Below are 22,324 nucleotides of genomic sequence, written 5' to 3'. Positions count from 1 at the left end.
GCAATATAACAGAAATAAACAGAATATATTACTGTGCAGCTAAATTAATAACTGAAAAATTTCTACCACAAGAACACAGGGTAGTGAGGAAAAGGAAGGGGAGAAATTGAATACTATCATGGAAGTATCGAATAGAGAACATGACAAAGCAGTTAAGACAAGAAGTGTCACTGTTAGAGGAATACAGAAGAGGGAATAAATCAACGAAAATACTAAGAAAGATAGACTTGATAAAAGCAATGTGTAGTATTAGAACAGATCAGGATCTATCACGCACTGTTGCAAATAATAAACTAAAAATCTCAGCACAGGTGGAAAAACTAAAGATACACAGTTAAATATAAAGGAAAAGTACAAAATAAGCAATTTATTGATGACCCCAAAATGCTTTGTAGAGAATTGGGAAACATGGTAAAAGGAATTAAAAGACCACCCAAAAAAGAAGAAATAGATACATTTTAGATAAGTATTTATTCAGATCCTGTGGATCATACATAACAAATATACTAAATGGATAGAAGAAGTAAAAGAAAGTATAAGAAGTTTAAAGGTACAGGATATGAAAAGGGATGAAGTAACAGCCAGAGAGATTGAAACAAAGTTAAGAAAAGCCTCTAATTGGAAAACCCCAGGCCCAGATGCTATACCTAACTTCTGATTAAAAGTATTAACATCTTTGCACAAAGATTAAGCCATGAGTAAGAAATATTTATATGTGCACGCTGAACAGACACCAACCTGGCTAACAGGAAAAACAATGCTCCTACTTAAGAGTGAATCTGCAAGCTACCCTAAAAATTATAGACCAATAACTTGCCCTCCAACGATATATAAACTATACACCAGAATTGATGTTGACAGAGTTTATAGTCATTTAGAAGAAAACTCAAACATGACAATAAAAGAAAGTTATATGGAACAACGTTTCATCTGTTGCTAACTAAAGTCATAAGGGAGAACCATTAAAAGGGGAAGTCTCTAAGTATGGCATGGCTTGACAACAAAAAACGCATTTGATAGTCTCTCACATTCTTGAATAAAAGTCTGCTTAAAACTGTATGAGATACATCCTTCACTTATCAACTACATTGCAGTGACCATGAAACAGTGACAGACCACTTTGCAATTAAGCATGAGAAAGGACAAACTATTATTCCAGGGATAAAAATCCAAAGGGCGATATTCCAGTGTGACTCCCTGACACCTCTGCTATTCTGCCTTACCCTTAACCCATTAAGCTGTCTACTTAATAGCTTAGGCCATGGCTATAATTTGACTCCTAGAAAACAACAAAGTGTAAAGACTTCTCATCTTTTCTATTTCAATGATTTAAAACTGTATATCTCATTAGATGAGGAACTGAAAGCAAAACTGCAAGTAGTCAAAACTTTCTCAGATGATAGAAGAATGTCATAAGATCTTGATAAATGTGCAAAAGCAACCTTTAAAGCAGGCAAACTGCAGCATCAAGAAAACATCAGTTTGGGACAAGAATGTGATATAAAAGAACTTGAAGAAGAGGGAGTGTATAAATATTTGGAAATTGATGAAGGATCGTTAGTAAAACATGAACAGATGCGAAAAAACTTAGTAGGGAATATTTTGGAAGACTTAAATTACTCCTGAAAGCAGCATTGACATCTAGGTACAAAATCCAAGCTATAAACCAGTTTTTCTCTTCCTGTCCTAACGTACAGTTTTGGAGTGATTGACTGGCCTCAAAAGGTGTTGGATAGATTAGATAGAAAAACAAGGAGGATACTTCATGCTCACTAAATGATTTATAAAAATTAGTGCATACCAGGATTATATATTCCCCATTCTGAAGGAAGTGTTGGCCCTCTTGTAATTGATTACATGTATAGATCTGCAATCATGGGACTGCACACATATTTGCTGACCTCACAGGACCCAAATACAGTGAAACTTTTGAAACATGAGAAGAATATATCTAAGGTAACTTGCCTGCTTACTTTAACAGAAGCATATCGATGTCAAGCAGGAACTGAAATCAAACCAGACGTAGATAAAAAATCAGGCAGCAACTGAATGTGCCAAAAATCAAAAGAAAGAATATAAGGTGAAGGATCACATGAGAAGGTAAGAAATGTGGAAAATGCATAAATATAGTTGCAAGTATAGAAGACTGCTGGAAGAACCTCATGTTGATCAGAATCGAATGCAGGAATGGTTAAGGAGAGGCAAATTCAAACCAAAAGATGAAAGGTTAATATTGGCTGCCCAAGATAGTGGGCTATGCACATGTTGATTTACAAATTCCACTGAACATGTGGGAGAAACAGACAAATGTAGGTTTTGTAAAGCAAAATTGGGCCCACAGCAACCTAGCAGTATTGTGAATAGACTTCCTGGGGTCCTTGCTGGCTCAGCACAACCAATAACAGAGCTCCATGCAGCCTATCAAGGAAATAAAGGAAATGTCATGCAAAACTGTGCAATACTTACCCATCAGTGAAAGAATGAATCCCTTTGCAGGTCTGGCATAACCAGTAAAAGAATGTCAAACAGGCCGGCAAGGAAATAAACAACTTGTTCTTAAAAGTAGTATAAGACCTAACTATCAGTGTAAGAGTCTGTGCAGCCCACATATTTCTTAAACCACTTGCTGCTGGTTCATAAGGGTGGTTTTATTTACAGGCTAAGTAATACAGAATCAACCTTTCTCATGTCAAGCTTGCAAGCACTCTCCCAAACAGAGAAAAATTGCATAACTCCAGTTTCTTGGAAGGGGTAATTTAGACCTATTTAGCCAAGAGTGTTCATATAATTAAAATATCAAGCAACTCTCTGACAAAGACCTTACCTTTTCACCTGCTTTGTAGCCATCTCTCTCGTGGTTAATAATGGAGATATGGCAAAAAGGGTTAATATTAGCATTTTGTTTTACCAAGAGGAATGCAGCCTATAATTGATGCCTAGCTCTTTTCCATAGATAAACAGATTGCTTGTGGTGCGGGATGGGCTAGGGTGAAATTCTACTCACCTGTGCTATGCATTCCTACCCTGCCATCATCACAGCCACCCAGGACATCTTTTGAACTTTTGGTAATGGATGTTCCCATGTGATACAAACTTCATAATTTTCCTTGATGCTTTGTGACTCATGTTTCCAGTGTATTTTGGCCACTTCACTGCCATAATGTTTGCGCACACTCCAGTGCAGCAATCTTGTCGCATTATTATGCCTTTCAGTATACAGTCCTTCTGCCATTAGTATGTTACAACCAGCAATGAGGTGTGTGACTGTTTCCAATTTGGTTTTACAAAACCTACATTTGTCTGTTTCTCTCACATGTTCAATGGACTTCCTAAAGCAACGTGTAAGGAGCCCATTTTCTTGGGCTGCCAGTATTAACCCTTCATCTCTTGGTTTGAATTTGCCTCTCCTTAACCATTCCTGCATTCATTCCTGATCAACATGAGGTTCTTACAGAAATTTTCTATACTTGCAACTGTATTTATGCATTTTTCACATTTCTTGCCTTCTCATCTAGTCCTTCACCTTATCTTTCTTTTGTTTTTTGGCGCGTTCAGTTGCTGCCTGATTTTTATCTTCTTCTGGTTTGATTTCCATTCCTTCTTGATGCTGATATTCTTCTGCTAAATTAAGAAGATAAGTCACTTTAGATTTATTCTCCTCATGTTTCAAAACTTTCACTACTTTTGAATCTTGTGAGGTCAGCCGATGTGTGGAGTCCCACGATTGCAGATGTATACAAGTAATCAATTTCAAGGAGCCCCATCCCTCCTTCGGAATAGGGAATATATAATCTTGGTATGCACTGATTTTTATAACTCATTTGATGAGCATGAATCATCCTTCTTGTTTTCCTATCTAATCTATGAAACACATTTTGGGGCTAGTCAATCATTCCAGAACTGTAAGTTCAATAAAACCCATAGCTTGGATTTTGTTCCTAGATGTCAACGCTATTTTCAGGATTAAGTCTTCTAAAGTATTCCTTACCAAGTTCTATTTGCATTTTTTCATGTTTTTTTTTATCCTTCATCAATAAAACTACAATCCACTCTGCTACAGGCCCCATGAGGAGCTCAGTGTCTCTCCAACCTAACACCACTCTTAAGTATTCAACTGCAGTACCACCTTTATCATTCTTATAAGAAAAGCACAGTCCGGGTCTGAACTGTCTGCAAACAGCTAAAGTTAACTTTGAGTATGTGTCTACCTGTTTGAGCCAATATTCATTTTCCCCCTGGAGAGCACTCTGCTTTGGCTTGTAAGCAGCCCCCCCTCCCCACACACACACACACTCACACACACATCTTCCACTTTCTCTCTTATTCCCTTCTGTTAGCAAATACTGTCCATAACTGATCAATACTGTGTGTTAATTTAAACTGAGACCACAGTAGCCTACTGATACAAGGTTATCATGTTTTTCCACCTGAGAAATGGTTAAGAAATGACTTACAGTTTCAGAGCAGTCCTTGGTCAATTCTGATTGTTTCTTAAACACAAACTTGTCTTTGCTTTGGCTCATTAGCAGCAGTACAAAAGAACTGCCTGCTCACACCCTTGTTCTGCCCCTCCCCCTTCCCTGTTTATTACCTTAAGCCAATCCCAAAGTTAATAAATATTACCTGTGGCAGGCACCATTTTTAAAACTGCAGCCACCCTTTGTCACTATTATATGTTCATTTATCAGTTTATTCTGTTACCTGATTGTTTCCAGCCCCCTCATAAGAGCTACTAAAAGGGTGTCTACCTGCCCCCCCCCCCATTCCCTCCCGCCTCTAGTGGTCCTACCTTTATTGCACTCAAACCACACCCATCTTTCCAATAGCCAACCACAGCGCTAAACCAACACTACCTCCTCCATCTTCCCACTATTATCACACCTCCTCAACTAACATGTACAAGCATACCTTACCTGTGCTCACTGCATGCACTTTCCTTGCATATCTTGCATTTTACCAAAGCTCCATCATTCCTCCACTCAACCACTACCACTGTACTACTACTCACACCACCACTCATGTCTCACTCTCACTCAGCTCCCCTCCCACTAACTCAAGAACCATCACTATTCACCCCCCACATAGTCTACCAACTATATTACTCAAACATAAAGCATCCCTACAACTTAACATAGTAACCCTCCCACCATACCTATTACCCACAGAGCACAATCATAAAGTTTCCCTAATAAACAAACACATTCAAAAACTGAGAAAACAAATAACCTCATGCATATCAAAACTAGCACTAAGTGGAGACATCTACCCCAACCCTGGCCCTACCATCTCCAACCCCAATCCTCATAATCAGACTAGAAACCACAACTTCTCCCATATCACAGCCAATAGAAAGCCAACTGACTTCCTTATACTAAGCCTAAATATTAAGTATATCCGACAAAGTCCATGAGCTCCATGCCACCATAGACTTGTACTCCCCAGATATAGTCATCCTGACAGAAACCTGGCTAAAACCTCACATTACCAGTGAGCAAATACCCCCTACTGGTTACGGCATACTAAGAGTAGACTGGCTAAACAAGAAAGGAGGCGGTGTAGCTATAATATTTAAACAGCATTTAAACATCCAGATCTTAAAATCATCAGCTCCACAAATAAGCAATGAAGAAATAATATATACCAACCTCAAAATAAACCAGAACAAAACCATCAACATAATTGGATGCTACTTCCCACCTGGCCAAAGCATCCCTCCACTAGAAAACCTCCTTAGCTGGTCTACCCACCATCTCCCCCAAGAAACTATAATTTTAGGTGATTTCAATATTGACTGGACTGTTCTGGCAACCATCCAACCCATCATGTAAACCTTCATGGCTTCACTCAACTAGTCCAGTCACCAACCAGGATAAATAAAAAACTCCAGCAAGCACACTACACTGGATTGGATACTAGTCAGTAAGAGCCCCCAGTCATATATAACAGGCTGCTTATCAGATGGCCTCAGCTGTGATTTTTAGTTTATTTGTGATAGTGCATGATAGATCCTGGTGTGTTCAAATACTACAATATTCCTTTTATCAGGTCAGTCTTTCTTAGTACTTTTTTGATCTGTTCCCGCTTCTATATTCTTCTAATAGTGACACTTCTTATCTTAATTGCTTTATAGTTTTCTCTGTTCGATACTTTCATGATGGTATTCAATTTTCCTCTTCTTTTCCCTTCTGTCCTGTGTTCTTGTGATAGAATTGTATCTGTTATTAATTTAGCTGCACAGTAATATAGCCTGTTTACTTCTGTTATATCATATTGATCTCTATGGACAGTCCTAATTACTGTGTTAATTTGTTTTATCAAACTTCTGACTTTTTGGGTTTTATTGAACTTCTGCAGTCTTTTTGTTTCATTGATCTTAATATGTCTATGTCTATTAAATTAAGCAACTCTTCTCTTAGCTCATTTTCTTCTAAACTGAGGCCACATTTTTTGTTTTCCATTTCCTTGGGGCATTCTTACCCCCAAACACTTATTCTGGTGAACTTCAACCTAGATTGGTTCACCTGTATATCAGAACCATCAAGTAATCTAATAAATCTCCATGGCTACCAGCAGCTAGTCCAAATTCCAACTAAATGTGATAAAAAAATCTAAAAGGGAATCCATCCTTGACTGGGTCCTAACTAACAACCCCACATTGTACCCTCACACAGGCAGTCTCCCAGACACCTTAAGTGACCACAACATAATATACTTTATAGGTAGTAGAACAAGCATATGCAAAACCACTAACTATATATCCACTAGAAACACAAAAAAATTCTCTCCTGAGGTCCTCAACACTTTACTCTGTAACTGTGACTGGACCCCCCTAAAAACCCTCCCACTTGACCAGGCTTAGCATATTTCAACAAAACATTTCTACAACACCTAGACACTGTCGCTCCATTGCGCAAAATCAAGGTTAGAACCTCTACAAACCCCTGGCTCAGTAAAGAAACCAAAGAAATTGTCAAGTCCAGAGACACTGCCTGGCTTTACTATCAAAAAAACAAAGAAACACAAAGCCTAACTAAGTACCAAGAACTGCGCAACCGTGCAAAAAAATGCATTAGGTTGGGCAAAAAATCCTACTACACAACATTACAAACTAAATACCAACACAACCCACAAAAATTTTGGAAAAATGTAAACCACCTACTAAAATCCAACCAAAAAGGCTACCCCCAAACCAACCACCCCTGACACTAAAGTTCCCATCGAAACACAATTCAACTCCCACTTTGTGAACTCAATTCTATCCTTAGTATCACAGGACAGTTCCTTCCTCACTATCCCCCCAGCAAATAACACTAATACAAGCTTTACCCTCAAAACATTTTCCAACACTTCAATCAAAAGCATGCTCTCCAAACTAAAACCTCATCAACAGCAGCCGACCTACTCCCCAGCTATTTCTTGAAACTTACAGCAGATGCTATTGCTATCCCAGTCTCCACTCTCATAAACAGATCAATTGTTGAAAACTATGTGCCCAAACTCTGGAAAATATTCTATGTTACACCCATACATAAAGGTGGGACCTTCACTGAACTTAATAACTACAGACCCATTGCTTTACTCCCCCCGGCTAAAATCCTAGAAAAATGCATCCATACCCAGATGCTGAACTATCTCCTAGACAGCAACATCCTGTCACCTACTCAGCATGGTTTCGGACCTGCCCATAGTACCACTACAGCCCTCCTCTGCTTCACAGACACAGTAAACCATCTTAAAAATGAAGGCCTACAAGTGTCAACTCTTTTTTTGGATATGTCCAAAGCATTTGACACAGTCTCACACCAAATCCTGCTAAACAAACTAAACCAATATCATCTATCAAATTCCGCTCTTACTTGGTTCCAAAGCTACTTAACTGACAGGTACCAAGCTGTGAAATGGGAACATTCTCTCTCTACTCAGCTGCCCATAACTATAGGAGTCCCACAGGGTTCTATCTTAGGACCACTACTATTCACAGTCTTCACAAATGACCTCCATACCTCCACACAGCATGCATCTATAATTCAGTATGCAGATGACACTACCTTAATCTGTGCTGCACAAAACATTCCCACCCTCCTGCAAACAACTCAACTAGCATTCTCTGACGTTGAAAACAACCTTACCAAAGCCCAACTTATCCTCAATCCAAAGAAAACTCAGCTTATGATTATAACCAGTTCTAACAAAAACACTAACAGTCAATTCACTATCTGCTCCACTAATGCTACTCCAATTGCTCCAGTGGCACAGGCTAAGCTATTGGGAATAACCATAGACTCCCACCTAAAATTTGATAGTCATCTCAACTTAACTATTAAAAAAGTACATGCCAAACTGGAGTCACTCTACCGTATCAAACCATTTCTTACCAACAACACAAGATCAGCCATTGCTCGCTCCCAACTTCTCTCCACCCTACTCTATGCATCTCCCATTCTGACTAATCTCAACAAAACTGAACTAAGCAAAATGGAAGCCTGCTATAACAGAATTGCCCGCCTTGCTGCAAATTGCTCATATAGAACTCATCACTGTACTGCTTTGAGACAGCTCCACTGGCTTGAACTGCCCAACCTCCTAACCTACAATCAGCTCTACCTCTGCCATTCTGTTACCTCCCCAATAAGTGTCCTGCCCTCAAAAACCTAGTACAACATCACTCAGCCAAAAGGCCTCTTAGATCATCAAGCAAACTACTACTAGAAGTCACCAACAGCTACAATAGCTTTGGAGATGCACTATATAGTAGTTCAGTGTTTAAAAAAATGGAACTCTGTCCCTACAAGCATTCAAAACACATCATCCAAAGCCTCCTTTAAAGACCTCATCAGGCAACATCTCAAGGAAAGTTGGCAGTGCCATGATTGCTCCCCAGGCTAGTGAAAGCAGATAACACATATACATACAATATCTAGAGCACTTGATAATAGTTTTCAATCTTACAAACACTGGCTAATCTACAATGTATGTACTGTACCTGTGTACTATGTATGTATTCTACCTATGTTCCAAATTTCAGCTGTACACCACAAATCTATTAATTACCTTTATTTTTAAAATTAATATTTTTTTGTTTGTTCTCTCCACTGTAACTGTTTATGTGCCGCATACCACTGTAAAAACATGTCTCCTGTAATTTGTGTGTATACTGATCATGTCTAAATAACTAAACGTGTCTGTAATTTTTCTTTGTGGAGCTTTTCTCCCCGGACCTTTGCTGAAAAAGGGCCTTTTCAGCTCAGTCAGACACCCCCAGTTAACAAATGTAAAAATAAAAAAAATAAATACATAAAATAAATAAATTCTATGAAAAGTTCTATAGCATCTTCTTGTGGCACATTCATTTCAATTTCATCCTGTCCCATCCATTGTTCTGTCATATGGGAAGGAACTCACTGGCCTATAGCACTCCTTAACACTGACTGCATAAGAGTTTCCACAGTTTCCTGTGTCTTCCCTTGCTGTCTAGCTTCAAGTGAACATTTACATTGGTTTCCTGTGTAAGGCTCTAAAATATCTTTGCATGGTACCTCACAATTTGCTTCTGTTCCACTGGATTCCCCTTAATTTGGATATCCATTGTTCTGTCCTGTTGTGGTGTTTTCTGAATTAGATTTTCTACACTGAATCCTTCACTTAACTTCTCCATTACTAATGTCATTTTCTACTTTTCCTTTTTGTGTTCTTATCTTTTGTTTTGTAAAGTTTTCCATATCCATATTCCTTTGCCTGTATTTCTCTTCAATTATCTTTGGTGCTGCTCTTTTTGTATTGGTTAGTTTTGCTTTCTCTGCGTAAATATTACACCATATTAAATATTTTTCTTTCCCATGTCCATATTTCTTCTTCAGATGTCTCGTGATCTTCCTGCTTCTTACTTCGGGGACTCACTCCATCATGCTGTGAAGTAACCTGTGTTAGACCTTCTACATGAAAAACCTTCACTCCATAACTTCAACTTATATTTTTAACTTCTTTACTAATCTTCTTTTCTACATTCCCTCTTTGTGATGATTTTTTTATTGTGAAATTTTCCATATCCAGATGCCTTTGCCTGTATTGCTCTTCAAATTGGTCTGTTCATTATAAAATCCTTGGTGTTCAGACAAATCACATAGGATTGAAGTCACTGAATAGTGATGTACATTTGCATTTCAGAGTTTGTATATTTCAGAGAAAATGCAGGTGAACACATCCTATTATTCTAGCTATTTTCTAACTTTATTACAAGAAGGGCCACCTTATTGGTATGGACAGTAGGCTACACCACTATTATTTGCAGGTCAGTATTAGCAGATTTTGCTGCCTAGCCTGAAACCCTACATTAACTTTAGTAGGGGTGCTTAACATTTGTTATGGTTGGTCTTGCGACATTCTAAAGCTTAACTGCTTTGTCTTTTTCTGAATATGGGAGCGTAATCACTGTGCTCCATGCACTGTGTATTTATTATTTCCATTGTCTCCTCTTGTCCAGTTCATTTTATCTTTCTGTTATTATGTTTATCTGAATTAATTGTTGATACCTTCATAAAGTCACCATGTTAACGCATATTTTTTCTGTGATAAATTCCACACATTGTTTTATATGCTGTTTTTTGTAACTTACACAGCCTAAATTAGTTGTGTTAAATGTATACAGTACAGAGTAGTTTGATTCCTGATCATGAGATATCCGCTTTTTGGATGCATTTACAGAAATGAGGTTATTTAGGAGTAGTTCTTGGCAGTATTTCTGCAGCATGTGGATGATACAGTTGCCAGGAGGAATATTTTAATTGAACATTTACAGTTCATTCCCCAGAAATGTGGTTAAAGTGTTTCTATTCTGTAGTGAAACTGATTGTACATCACTCCTTGGTTAAAAACTACTGGACCCCGGAGTGTCACATTTCAGATGCACTAAGCCAGAAAGTTAAAAGCAAAATTGCTTTTGTCAGAGACAGAATTTATTTTCTGAACTGAAAAACAATTTTTTTCTCAATTGGTTGTAGAAACAGTCATAAAAAGGTAAAGTGACATGGTATGAAAGCAACCAAGGAGTGCAAATATTTTGACCGTATGATGTAGGTGGTCTCAGAGGAGTTGAGAGGCATCCTTAAATATTGTAGCATGCTGGTTGGTTTGAACCTGACTTTCCATTTACTTGCATAAAATTACCCTTCTTCTTCAGATTTCAAAAATTAAAATCAATTTCTGTCAGAAGACATTGAATTATGTATTTTTTCTGGAAACTGCCTTGACCCTATCTTTATGAACAATGACCAGAATGCTCTAAACTCATGAACTGAATGGTACAGGCACACAGTCATGACTCAGATTAACATTAGACAGCTACCTGCTGCTTGAAGTTGAGATAAAAGATTAAAAATAGCTGTAGGGATTGTGCTGTTGTTTTTGTAATTTTTTTAATCGGGTATTATTTTATTTCAATTTGTTTCAATTGTAAACTACCTGCCTAAAGTCGGCAGGTAATTCATATTATGTTTTTTTTAAATTTTAAAATTATACTATGTAAAGCTCTCAGTGCTGGCCCTGTGGCTTAAATACTGACTTACTTAGGGAGGGGGGCATTTATGCAGTTAATGTAAAGGGGTAGATTAGCTGATTTTCTCAGATCAGTATAAGAAAGCTGTCTGCTTTTGAACAATGAAATGAGTGCTAGAAAGTATGAAAACTAGAAAACAAAAAGGGATCTGTTAATATTACTCATTCTCCAAAGGCACTATTCCTTTATGTGCAGTATATAGGCATAAAACTGGAATGTTCTGATTAGCAGAAAGCTCAGTGTATTTCATAGATACTCTTGTGACTTAGAGGTCAGTGGTCTTCCTTCAAGTAAAAAAAAAAAAAAAAGAGCAAGCTGCTGAGAACTGCAGTATTTACCTTGTAAAAGAGCAGGCATCAAAGAGAATGGTAGAGTCTAACATTCAGACTTTTATTTGGACGTATTTCCTGTAACTGTCCTTTTCTTAATTAAAGTAAATGTAAAAAACTAAGATAAGTGTTTTATATGTAGTTTAAACAGTCTACAATCTATTGAGTAAATGTAGGTTGTTTGTCTTTTCGGCTTTTCCCGGTTAGGGGTCGCCACAGTGGAACTCCGGTCCGCTAATGATTGGCAGTAGATTTTTATGGTGCCAAGTTGCTAGCCCGACACCCAACCTTCAGTGAAGGCATGCCCATTCACGCATGTCTTTCGAACGCCATTCGACCACGGGGAGGACATGCACACTCCACACAGAAGGCACTCCAGCCGAGAATCGAACAGGAGAACCTCTTGCTGTGAGGCAACAACGCTACCGCTGCACCACTGCGGCTTCATTATTGAGTAAATGTAGGTAACACTCCTCTGTTGTACACCTTAGAAAATTATAAATTCCTAGCTGAGGTACAGTCCTTTGTGTCTGCTGTTTCTTCCTTTCTCTGTCTCTCTCTGCATACCTCATGATGTAGGAGTCTACATAACAAGCACAGATCACAGATAGTCTGGATATTACAATTAAAGTGAATTTATCATAGAAGCATTACTATAGCAGAACACCTAGAATTAATACATAAGCTCTCCCAGAGGTGAATTAATTGCAAAAACATATTAAAACAGTAGTGATTTTGAACAAGTGTCTTCACTACAAATTGCTTATAAATTAAAAACATCTGACAGAAGTACAATCCCTTCAGTTTCACAGGGCACCTTGCAAGCAGTGATGCTGCCCTTGTGATCAGTGATTTAGTGATACGAAATCATGCAGTAATGTCACCATCTTGCCAGAAATTTTAAGGAAAAAGTAACTGCAGGTTACATACTTGGAGTTAAAAATAGAGAGTAACAACTGAATTAAAAAGCCTGCAGGATCTCAGTGACTGCTGTGACATGGTGATTACTTATAAACAGGTCAACATTCTTGTGAAGCCCACCCTGTGTGATCTGCAGCTGAACTGGGTGGCTTTTTCAGATGAATTAGTCAGTACTGGAACAGCCCAAATACAAAGAAGCATGCACCCTTCACCAAAATTGTCTCAAAATCTTTGGTACGCAATTTTAGCATTGCGTTGTTTATAGAATGTAGGGCCACAAAGAAAAGGAGAGTCAGTTTCTTACCAAGAAGTGGAAAGTGGCTCAGTCCATTGCCTGCTTTGTAGCTGATAGTCTACATCTCACCTTTTGAGGGTTTAATTTGCTCAAAGGGTCAATTACAGCTGTTGTTTAGTCATTTTAGACAGAATAGGTTTAATTTTTTTGGCCCTTTCTTCCTGACCCTCATATTCCTTTGTCATTCTGTAAACCTGAGATAAAGTCCAAAGAAAAGAAGGTGAGGGTAGCACTTTTGTATTCTAGACATCTAATTAACAAAGTTGGCTATCTGAAAGCTGTTGGATTTCTGCAATGCTGCCTGAATTAGTACTGAAATTTGTGGCTAGGAGATCACTAGTACTCTCTATATTTTGGGGCATAGTGATGGTCATTCCTACAGATCTTGCAGCAGTGGAGGCAGTCACACCATCCTCCCAAAACATTGTTTGAAGTACAGACTAAAACCTACATTATTCATTTAATAATATCCAAAGCAAACAGTAATATCACAATCTCATTAGAAATTTTAAGGATAAAATAACTGTGGGTTATCTATTTGATTCATGATTCATTAGATCAGTGTGCTCAATCCCAGTTAACATTCAAAATAAACAATTAATTTACTTCTTTATTTAGTTATTTGCTTTTGTTTACTGGGAAAGTCCAACTTGGCTGCAAAATTACCCCTTTTAAACAGAGGCCTGGGGAAAAGCACCAGACATGTAGAATTGTAACCATTTTAACAAAAGAAAAGTCACAGATGTGTACAAATATGTCATAAAAATACAGATGGAATAGAAAACAAATTCAAAAGGTATCTACATATCAGTTTCGTAGTCTTTTCCAATGTTCCATTACATTCAAATTTATAAAAAATTATATTGGTATAATGTTGGTACATTTAACTAGTACTACTACAGAGGGCATCTAAAATATGTAGCTTCTGTATAGAAAAGAGCACAGTATGAGTATTCCTTTATAGTATACTAGGAGAAAGAAAACAGCATAAATTATGGATGAGTAGCAAGCAATAGGAGACAGGATTATAGGTGTAACCTGTGATCAGAATGTAAAATGAGATAGTGAGGAAGAATGGAGTAATAATAAGGGGGACTAGACAAAAGTGTCAAGGTGAAAGTAATATGGTAGGATGTTAAGGAAAGTAGACCTAGAGAAGAATAACGGTATTTTGATCTGCAGGTTATACGATAGCAAAAATATTACAACCAAGGTACTGAAGTACAAAAAAGAAATTTCGTCTTTTTTGAAGGTGAATATTTTTGGCGACACCAGCGTGGCAATTGGTCCATTTATGCCAACCTAGTGATTACCCATTGGGAAAAGGGTTATATTTTTAACTTTATTTAAAGTCACAGTGATTTTGTGTGTTAGATATCAAGATGACATTGACATGTTTTTATGTTCTGGTCCGGCACCACCATTGAATTTGATTTTTTTGAATGCTTGGAACAGACTATGGATTTTCTCAGGTTCTCTTTGTTTTTTCACCAAATAGTATTTCCTACCTGGATGTTGATTTCACAAGATAGTGTCTCTCATTGTTTTCAATGTTCTTGTGTTGTAAACCAACATTTTCTAAAAAACTTCACTACACCTACACCAGCTGCTTTTCTTTTCAGCAGAAGCACAAATAAGATTGGCCTAGATTTCTCCTCTGGGCATGTATTTTTAGAAGAAATGTATTCTTAAAAACATGCTCATCCACAGAAAATACAAAGTTCAGCTTATTGACAAGATGGCAGCTGTAGTTATTAATGGTAGAAATTTGATTTACAGTCTTACTGTGAAAGTATTTGGATTCACTATAAAGAAATACTGCACTGTTTGAGCTAGGACCTTGACTCTTTCATCACATCTTTTTCAGTGGATGTTAAGACACATTGGTAAAATTGTAAAATCCAAGTGGAAAAAAAGCTATACATATCATACAAACTTCAGGTGTTGAACCAAAAATTGTTTTTAGAAGGACACACAATTTCAAGACCATAATAAGAGAGCTCATCAAATGTTTTGTCATTCACAATGGGAAGATGTCCAAATGTGGGATGTGCAAACAATGTAGGTGCATGTATGAAACAACAAATGTATCTGTTAACAAAACTATTAGAAGACAATCTCTTGCAACAGTAGATAAGACTGCAACACCTGAGTCGTGCTATACCTCACATGATGTCCTTCCTGCGATGCATATTGTGTAAGGAAAATGGAACTTACAAAGAGATAATTTATGAGCCATTATAGATATTGAATGTAAACAGTGTACTATTTAAGCATTCACTTATTTGTCCAAACAACATAAAAGTTTATATTTTTTGTCATTAGCAGAATAAATGTCCCTGGAAATGCAAGCTTGAATGAAGCAAACTGTTGTGGCAACTTAAACTCAATACCACAAAATTTCCAGGCATCAGTGACAATGTTTCTACATTGTCTGTGTTGAAACTAAAGTCTCTATAATACTAACTTGATATATGCGCATTTTGTATGTAGTGGTACACACAGTATTATTTAAGTGTTTTGTCACTTCAAATTTTTGGGCATGTTAATTTTATTTGCTGACTTTGATTACTTATTTACAATCACATGATTGATTCTTAGTTTTAAACAGAGGTTGAGAATGGTTTTAACAGTTTGGATAAAGTCAGTGTGTGTTGTTATGGGGTGAAGGTGCCCGATTGTTTTGTAGTAAAACACATTTTCTTGCGGAGGCATGTGAAGTATTTTTTTTAGTTACCAGATCATATACAATACTTCAAATTGTTTAGGAAGGTGCATATAATTGAATAATTTCAAATGAGAGTTCATAGTTTATAGGTTCATAGGCTAATGACCACTAGGGCTTTTATAAGTCCACTCGTGCAATCCAACCCAATTGTGTCCCTATGTATCATGGGCATTTATAAGGAAAGGAATATGTTAGTTATGAAGTTTCTAGAAGTTATGTGGGGAGTAAGTTAGTTTGGACATTACTGTCTGCCTCTATCTATCAAAACCATGGTGACCAGACAAAAGGTGAATTTCTGATTTTCCACCAATTGGTCAAGGTTGCACTTAAATAGGGTTAGGGATAGATCATGGGATCCTCTGAGACAGGTATCCATCTTGACAAAATGTCTTATTTATATCACAAGCAAAACTTAAATCCTTGGAGATACTGGTTCTGATGCTTTTCATTTGGTGGATTTGCAAAAGGTCTATCAGAGGTGGATCCGAGGATGCCTTGTATCCCAGGTAAAGGCCACATCCTGGTAACCTGTAGCAGACAGAGTATAGGATAGGTCTTTAAGGCGATCCATGTAGGGCAATGTGTTTATACCCTGGATTCTTCTGGTAAGGAACCTTTGTGGGTATACCAGTTGTTGCACATGTTTGGTCAAGCACATGCTGAAGAGTGCATTATACTCAGTGATGGGCCTGATAAGAGATGAATAAAGTGGCACTATTACTTCCTAGGACCTGGATACCATGCATTTGCTTATTAGCTGGGCAGTAGAGAATGATTTTCTTACTACCTTGGACACATGTTGATAAAAGGTCAGTTTACTGCATTCCCAGATCCCTGACTACTGGGTAAACTCTTAGGGGATGTCTGATCAGTGTTGTAATTAGCCTGGGTGGCAGTTTTCCAAAAGGCAGTATAATGCATTTCTTGACATTGAGTTTTAGTTTTGTGACAGACCCTCTGTAAGATGTTTGTTGCCATGATTGAATTTATGATAGTTCCAATTTGCAGTAACCTGCAAGCCTGGTTAGCCAAAGGCCCTTGACACTAGCCTTTACCTCTGAGAAGTCAAATGTCAAACAAAATCAGTCCAAGCACAGAACCCTAAGGTTCCCCACTGTTGATTGGTCTGTTAGTGGAGGTGATATCACATTCCTGACTCTCTGGGTTCTGTGTGTGAGCCAGCTGACAATCCAGTGAGTTATATAGAGGTTTAGGCCCAGTTAGGTGACTTAAACTATATCTGGGTGTGGTGCTGTATCAGAAGTTTTAAGTAGGTGCAGGTAGGCAGCATGCATCTTATTCCTGTTATGAATTGCCTTGGTGACCTTCTCAAAGAAGTCCACAAGGTTTAGTAGGCATGATCTTCCCTTGACAAAGCCAACCAGAGTTGGGTCTAGTGTCAGAAGGTTGTGTCTTTTTTGATCATTTCCATGTTAGTTTGTTCCATGGCTTTGCATATTAGACCAGTCAGACTAATAGGTCTGTAGTTTCTGGGGTCAGTTGATGGTCCACCTTTGGGAAGTTTGATGACCATTGCAGTTCTCCATTCTTGTGGTAAAAAGTCTGTGTTGAGACTGTAGTTGAAAAGTGAATCAAGTTATTCCAGATAGGTCATTTTCCCAGCTATTTAGGAGACATCCCAGGATATTGTTGCAACCTATTGTGGCAGTGTTTTTAGCCTTAGTGAGAGCTGACAGGACCTGCTCCCTGTTTTTAGTTGGGGGGATGTGCTAGAAGGCTTTTGATGGAGGGAGGCAGGGGGAGTTGAGATAAATTTGTCAGTGAGTAAATTCACTCTTTTGCTGTGCTTAGTGAAGGAGGCACCATTGGCCCCATTTCGGCACACTGATGTATGCTGCCTTTGAGATTTCTGACATAGCTACAGAAAACCTTGTGGTTGTCTTCAGCCTGTGCGGCTATCTTGACCTTGTAATTGGCCTTGTTGGGCTTAATTAGTCCTTCTAGTTTCCTGATTAATTTAATTATAGAGCTCATATCATTCTGGGAGTTGCCCTTCATGATTTTAGCCATGACTTTTCTCCTTTTGTTATACACCATATTAAGGTTAGGATTCCACCAGTGTGGTTTATTTTGGGCTTACTTCTAGTAGGCACAGTAGCCACTATACAGCTGTTTATATGGTTGTACAGGGTACTTGTGAATAGGTCTGCATAGGTTGTTGTGGACTCTGGGGTGGGAGGGGCATTGAGTTTTAATAAGCTGTTGCATACTACCTAGTCAAGGGTGCTTGTGAGTGTAAGGTAGTTTGCATTTCCCAGTCTGTAGTGGGGTAGCTAATGTCTCCTATGAATAGGGTGTTTCCAGTAGGTCTGTGTATGAACTTTGGAATTGTAGGGATATAGAAGGAGAGGTACAGCTTTCTAGGATATGGTATGGGACTTTGTTTATAGTGATTTGCACGTGGATAAATTCCAGGACAGCATCCTGTTTGTTTGACCAACATAAAGTTATGCTTGCTGTTAATATAGATTGAGACGACTCCACCTTTGTCCCTGTGCAGGTGATGGTCTAAATGTGTGGAAGGCAATATAAAATGAAAAACCACCACTGAAAATATAAACAAAAAAAAAAAAACAGAGCAAAATAACTGGAATAAAAAAATATATGTATATGCCAAACCACGCAGGTGAATTCAAGCTATTTAATGGTGCTTCTTGGTATCTCGGCTAGGTGCCTTCAAGGGAATGACTTTTACACCATTAACAACTCCATTTTATATGAAAACACAAACAATTAACAATTACTCAATCAATCCATGAAACAATTGCCATTAATTTGCTTTTCTTGGGTGGTGGGGTCAAGATCAATTGGGGGTTATCTAGACAACTTTCTACTGCAGAGAAAACTCCTGGGTTTGCTGTTGAAGATCAACTAGGTTTCAGGATGAGCAGATGAAGGTAGAGTCATCTGCATATTGTACAATGGTCACGTGCTTGGTGCTAGTGTGGAAAGTCATTAGTGAAGATGTTAAGTAGCATAAGGTCAGGCATGGAGCCTTGTGAGACTCCCAACAGGAACAGGCTAAAAGGAAGAGTCATTTTAATGACTGCCCTTTGTTAGCTATTTAACCAGTGGAATGATGGGCTGCTGAGACCACATAAGGGGAGTCATTGTAGTAGTTTTTAGCTACATAACTTTAATTGCAGTTTACCTGTGTTACAGTTAATATCTAAGGGCATCTCAACTTCATGGGCTGCTACTGCACAAGATCCATGACTACTACCAACTACAGATGTGTTACTACCTGAATTACAGGGTATAAAATATAACCAGTAGGGTTGTCCAGATGCTGATTGGTCACACTAATAAATGAAAAAAATAAATATGTATGGTTCTGTCTCAACATGTTGAAGGTACAAAATGTCAAAAGTACAACATTTTGAAAGTGGAATTTGCCATTTCCCAACTGTTGTGCAATCCTGGAGGTGGGATATATAATTAGCAGAGGTGTGGGGAGTGTAGTATCCGCACATGGGTGTTTCACAGTGGCTTGCCCCCAAACACTGCATTAAATATGTTTTGACATTTTGGCTTTCAACATTTTGGCTTTTAGAGCAAACATAACAGAACTATATATATATATATATATATATATATATATATATATATATATATATATATATATATATATATATATAAAACAGTAAACAAGCAGGGACAGCCCTCCACCTGGGAACTCATTAAACTATCGCTCACATAAGGTTGTGTTTGTACCAGTAAACCAACATCCCTTACCCAAACCATGATTCAGGTTGGAAGATCTCACTGTAAGGAAACTGGGGCCACCTTTCAAATGCTTAAACAACTGCAAGGCACCTTGTGACATCCTAGCGTCAGGGTGTTGCACAGAGTAAAACACCATGTAGCCTGCTTATGCATCTCTGCCCTTCTTTTATTACTGATATCCTCAACCATTAAACAATATAACTGGCCTTACATAAACATGCAAATTGTGACATTATGAAGACTGAACACCTAAATTCCTGTCACTATTTAACTCCCTATCCCTTTAATAACTCAGAAAAAAAACAAACAAACAAGAAAAAAATACTTTTCATTTCTTTTCAGTTTCTAATAGTATATTTGGGGACCAGACAAAAATGAAGTCAATTCCCTGGATGTTCTGCTACCACTATATGATTGATTGGAGGGGTATGACAACTCCTGCTGTTCCCCAAACAGCTTCATTAGCAGCCAACATAGGATCCTTAAGGCATGCATATAACAAGAGAGGAAGACTGCTGGGCATTGTTAGTTCTTTCTACCTCCATATCTGCGATTCTACATGTTATACCTGCCCGAGGCATGAAAATACATGCCCATATCACTGCATCAGGAAAAAGGCACTCTGCATACCTCTTGCCCCATGAGTCACTTTAATGGGAATACAAAAAGTACTCGGAATACGTATTCATTCTTCATAATTATCCTGCAAGAAGTAATCACTACTAATCTGCTTTCTGCCTATATCCTCTTTACAAAATCCACTCCTTTGCACTCATCTTCAAGTTATATATTTTCTTTTGTATAAAAGTACCTAACTCCAAGCTGTTGCCACTATCTTGTTGGCAGCAGTCGAAAGCAAATGGATAGCCGCAGAACAATCCCCTGTCTAATCAGCCAAGCAGGACTGCCACCGCAGGACCCCTTTCTCACTGTCTCCTTTGACAGAAGAAATGAGGCTTAGCAGCATGGATTGCAGCCAACTGCATGCTGAGGGCTACTAAGAGAACTCACCTCATTCCTCTCTGCTGTCCTGCTAGACTTATGACTTAACATGGCAGCAATAACTTTGCATAACCCAACAGACATAGTATCTAGGGAAGCCTAAAGAATGCTCAAACACTAAGGTTTCTTTTATATATGTATTTAGTTATTAGTTGTTATAAAATGGAACAGGACTGGGACCATGGGATAAGCTCCCATGTTAACCACCCCCCACCCAAGCCATAGCCTCCCTGTGCCCATACCTAGCAGCTTCAGAGATTGTTCGCTAGCACACCATCCACTAGTGGCTGTTGTTGCAACCATCTGCCTGGGAAAACAGTCATATATGTACTACTAACCACTGAGACTGTTGAGAAGGGACTAACTCACCCAGCACATGAATGGAAACCCAACAAAGCTAACCCCTTGCCTGCAACTACCAAAGTCTGGAGTTACAGATAAAACTGCCACTTCTCTAACCATGTGTATTTCCCTACTAGATTGCCACCTGTACTCATGAGTTAGCACTAAGGGAACTAACCAAAACCACTCAACTACCTGAATCCATTAATACTTGTTAAAGGTGTTTAAGGTCTAACTAATTCCTGTAATACAAAACAATGTGGTTATCCCAGAAACAGCCATTAAGAGCATTTAGACCTACCGCTTCATTAAAGCAACCAGATTTCCCCTAGAACTTCAGCTTTATACCTGAGCAAAAGCTTCTCTGCTGGGCATTTTGAGCACTGAGAATGGGTGCACATAAGCTCCTAATCTCCTTGCCAAAAAGTCAAAAACACCGCTCTCCCTCGCAATATATAAATTAGTCCCCCGAACCTCATCTTTGTTACCTCACTTTCTGACTAAAAGCCATTAACTATCCTTAGCACTACTTTACTGTACTGACTCAACCTTCTCCCTCCTTTTTCTCCACTGCTTAGCCAGTAGCACTTCTACAGCTCAGCAGTGCCTGATCCCTTTTGGGCCAGATTTCAAGGACAATTAGCACTGCTTAGCGAACTCCATTTATTCTTTCTTGAGCTGATAATTCAGATGTGAAGGTCAAGACATTTTGCCTAAGTACATAAGTATAATACTTGGAAGATGTGCTGCTTTGAAAAAAAATGGATTTGTCAACTTGAAAATGTAACATTTCAGCTTAAACATTATCAAGTTCAGGACACATCCAGTGTGTTATCTGCTGCTATAAATATGGGAATGCTTTATGTCCTAATGTCTGCATTATTTCTCTTATTTTCACACATTTGCCTTATTGGAATTATTTAATGCCAATGTTTAGGGTCCATTTAACATCATCACTTGTAGTTTGTTTGAAAGTAAACACCTTCTGTGACCATAAATTGTTGAAAATAAGCTAATGTGCTGTTTTGCAAGCTCTTTTAAGGCAGTCAAGCTTTTGTAAGTAGTGCTTAATTATCTTACATTGTTCACTAAACACTGTGTGAAGCACTGAATCTATAGCAATAAAATATTTACCACACTGATTATTTATGCTTGCTCTGTTTAATTACAGTTTGAAAATGCGATCATCACCAAACTGGATCATGAAGTGGAAGGAGGCCGAGGAGATGAGCAGTACAAAGTATTATTTGAGAAAATGTAAGTGTTGCATAAAACAAAGCTTTGTGCTTCAATGCTGGTGGCTCAGACATTAATTAGACAGAAGCGACATCTGAAACCCTGACACTGTTAACGTATGTTAAATGATGCAGCATTATACATCTGAAGTCTGTATTTTATTTTTTCACAGA

At 38.1% G+C, this 22,324-nt stretch overlaps 1 protein-coding gene across 1 annotated transcript in view; it reads left to right on the top strand.

The window, feature by feature from the left end:
- DOCK1 (dedicator of cytokinesis 1) overlaps positions 1-22,324 on the top strand; it is a gene marked incomplete in the record, with an annotated part of 4,741,214 nt that overhangs the window by 3,789,347 nt on the left and 929,543 nt on the right. The window contains 1 exon segment of the mRNA XM_044056178.1: positions 22,087-22,172. Coding sequence (XP_043912113.1) covers positions 22,087-22,172 — 86 coding nt within the window.

Source organism: Protopterus annectens, chromosome 14.part0 (assembly GCF_019279795.1).
Source record: "Protopterus annectens isolate FY-2018-M chromosome 14.part0, PAN1.0, whole genome shotgun sequence".
Classification (NCBI taxonomy): Eukaryota; Metazoa; Chordata; order Ceratodontiformes; family Protopteridae; genus Protopterus; species Protopterus annectens.
Note: the sequence above shows the minus strand (reverse complement) of the source record. Positions and strands in the feature narration are given on the sequence as shown.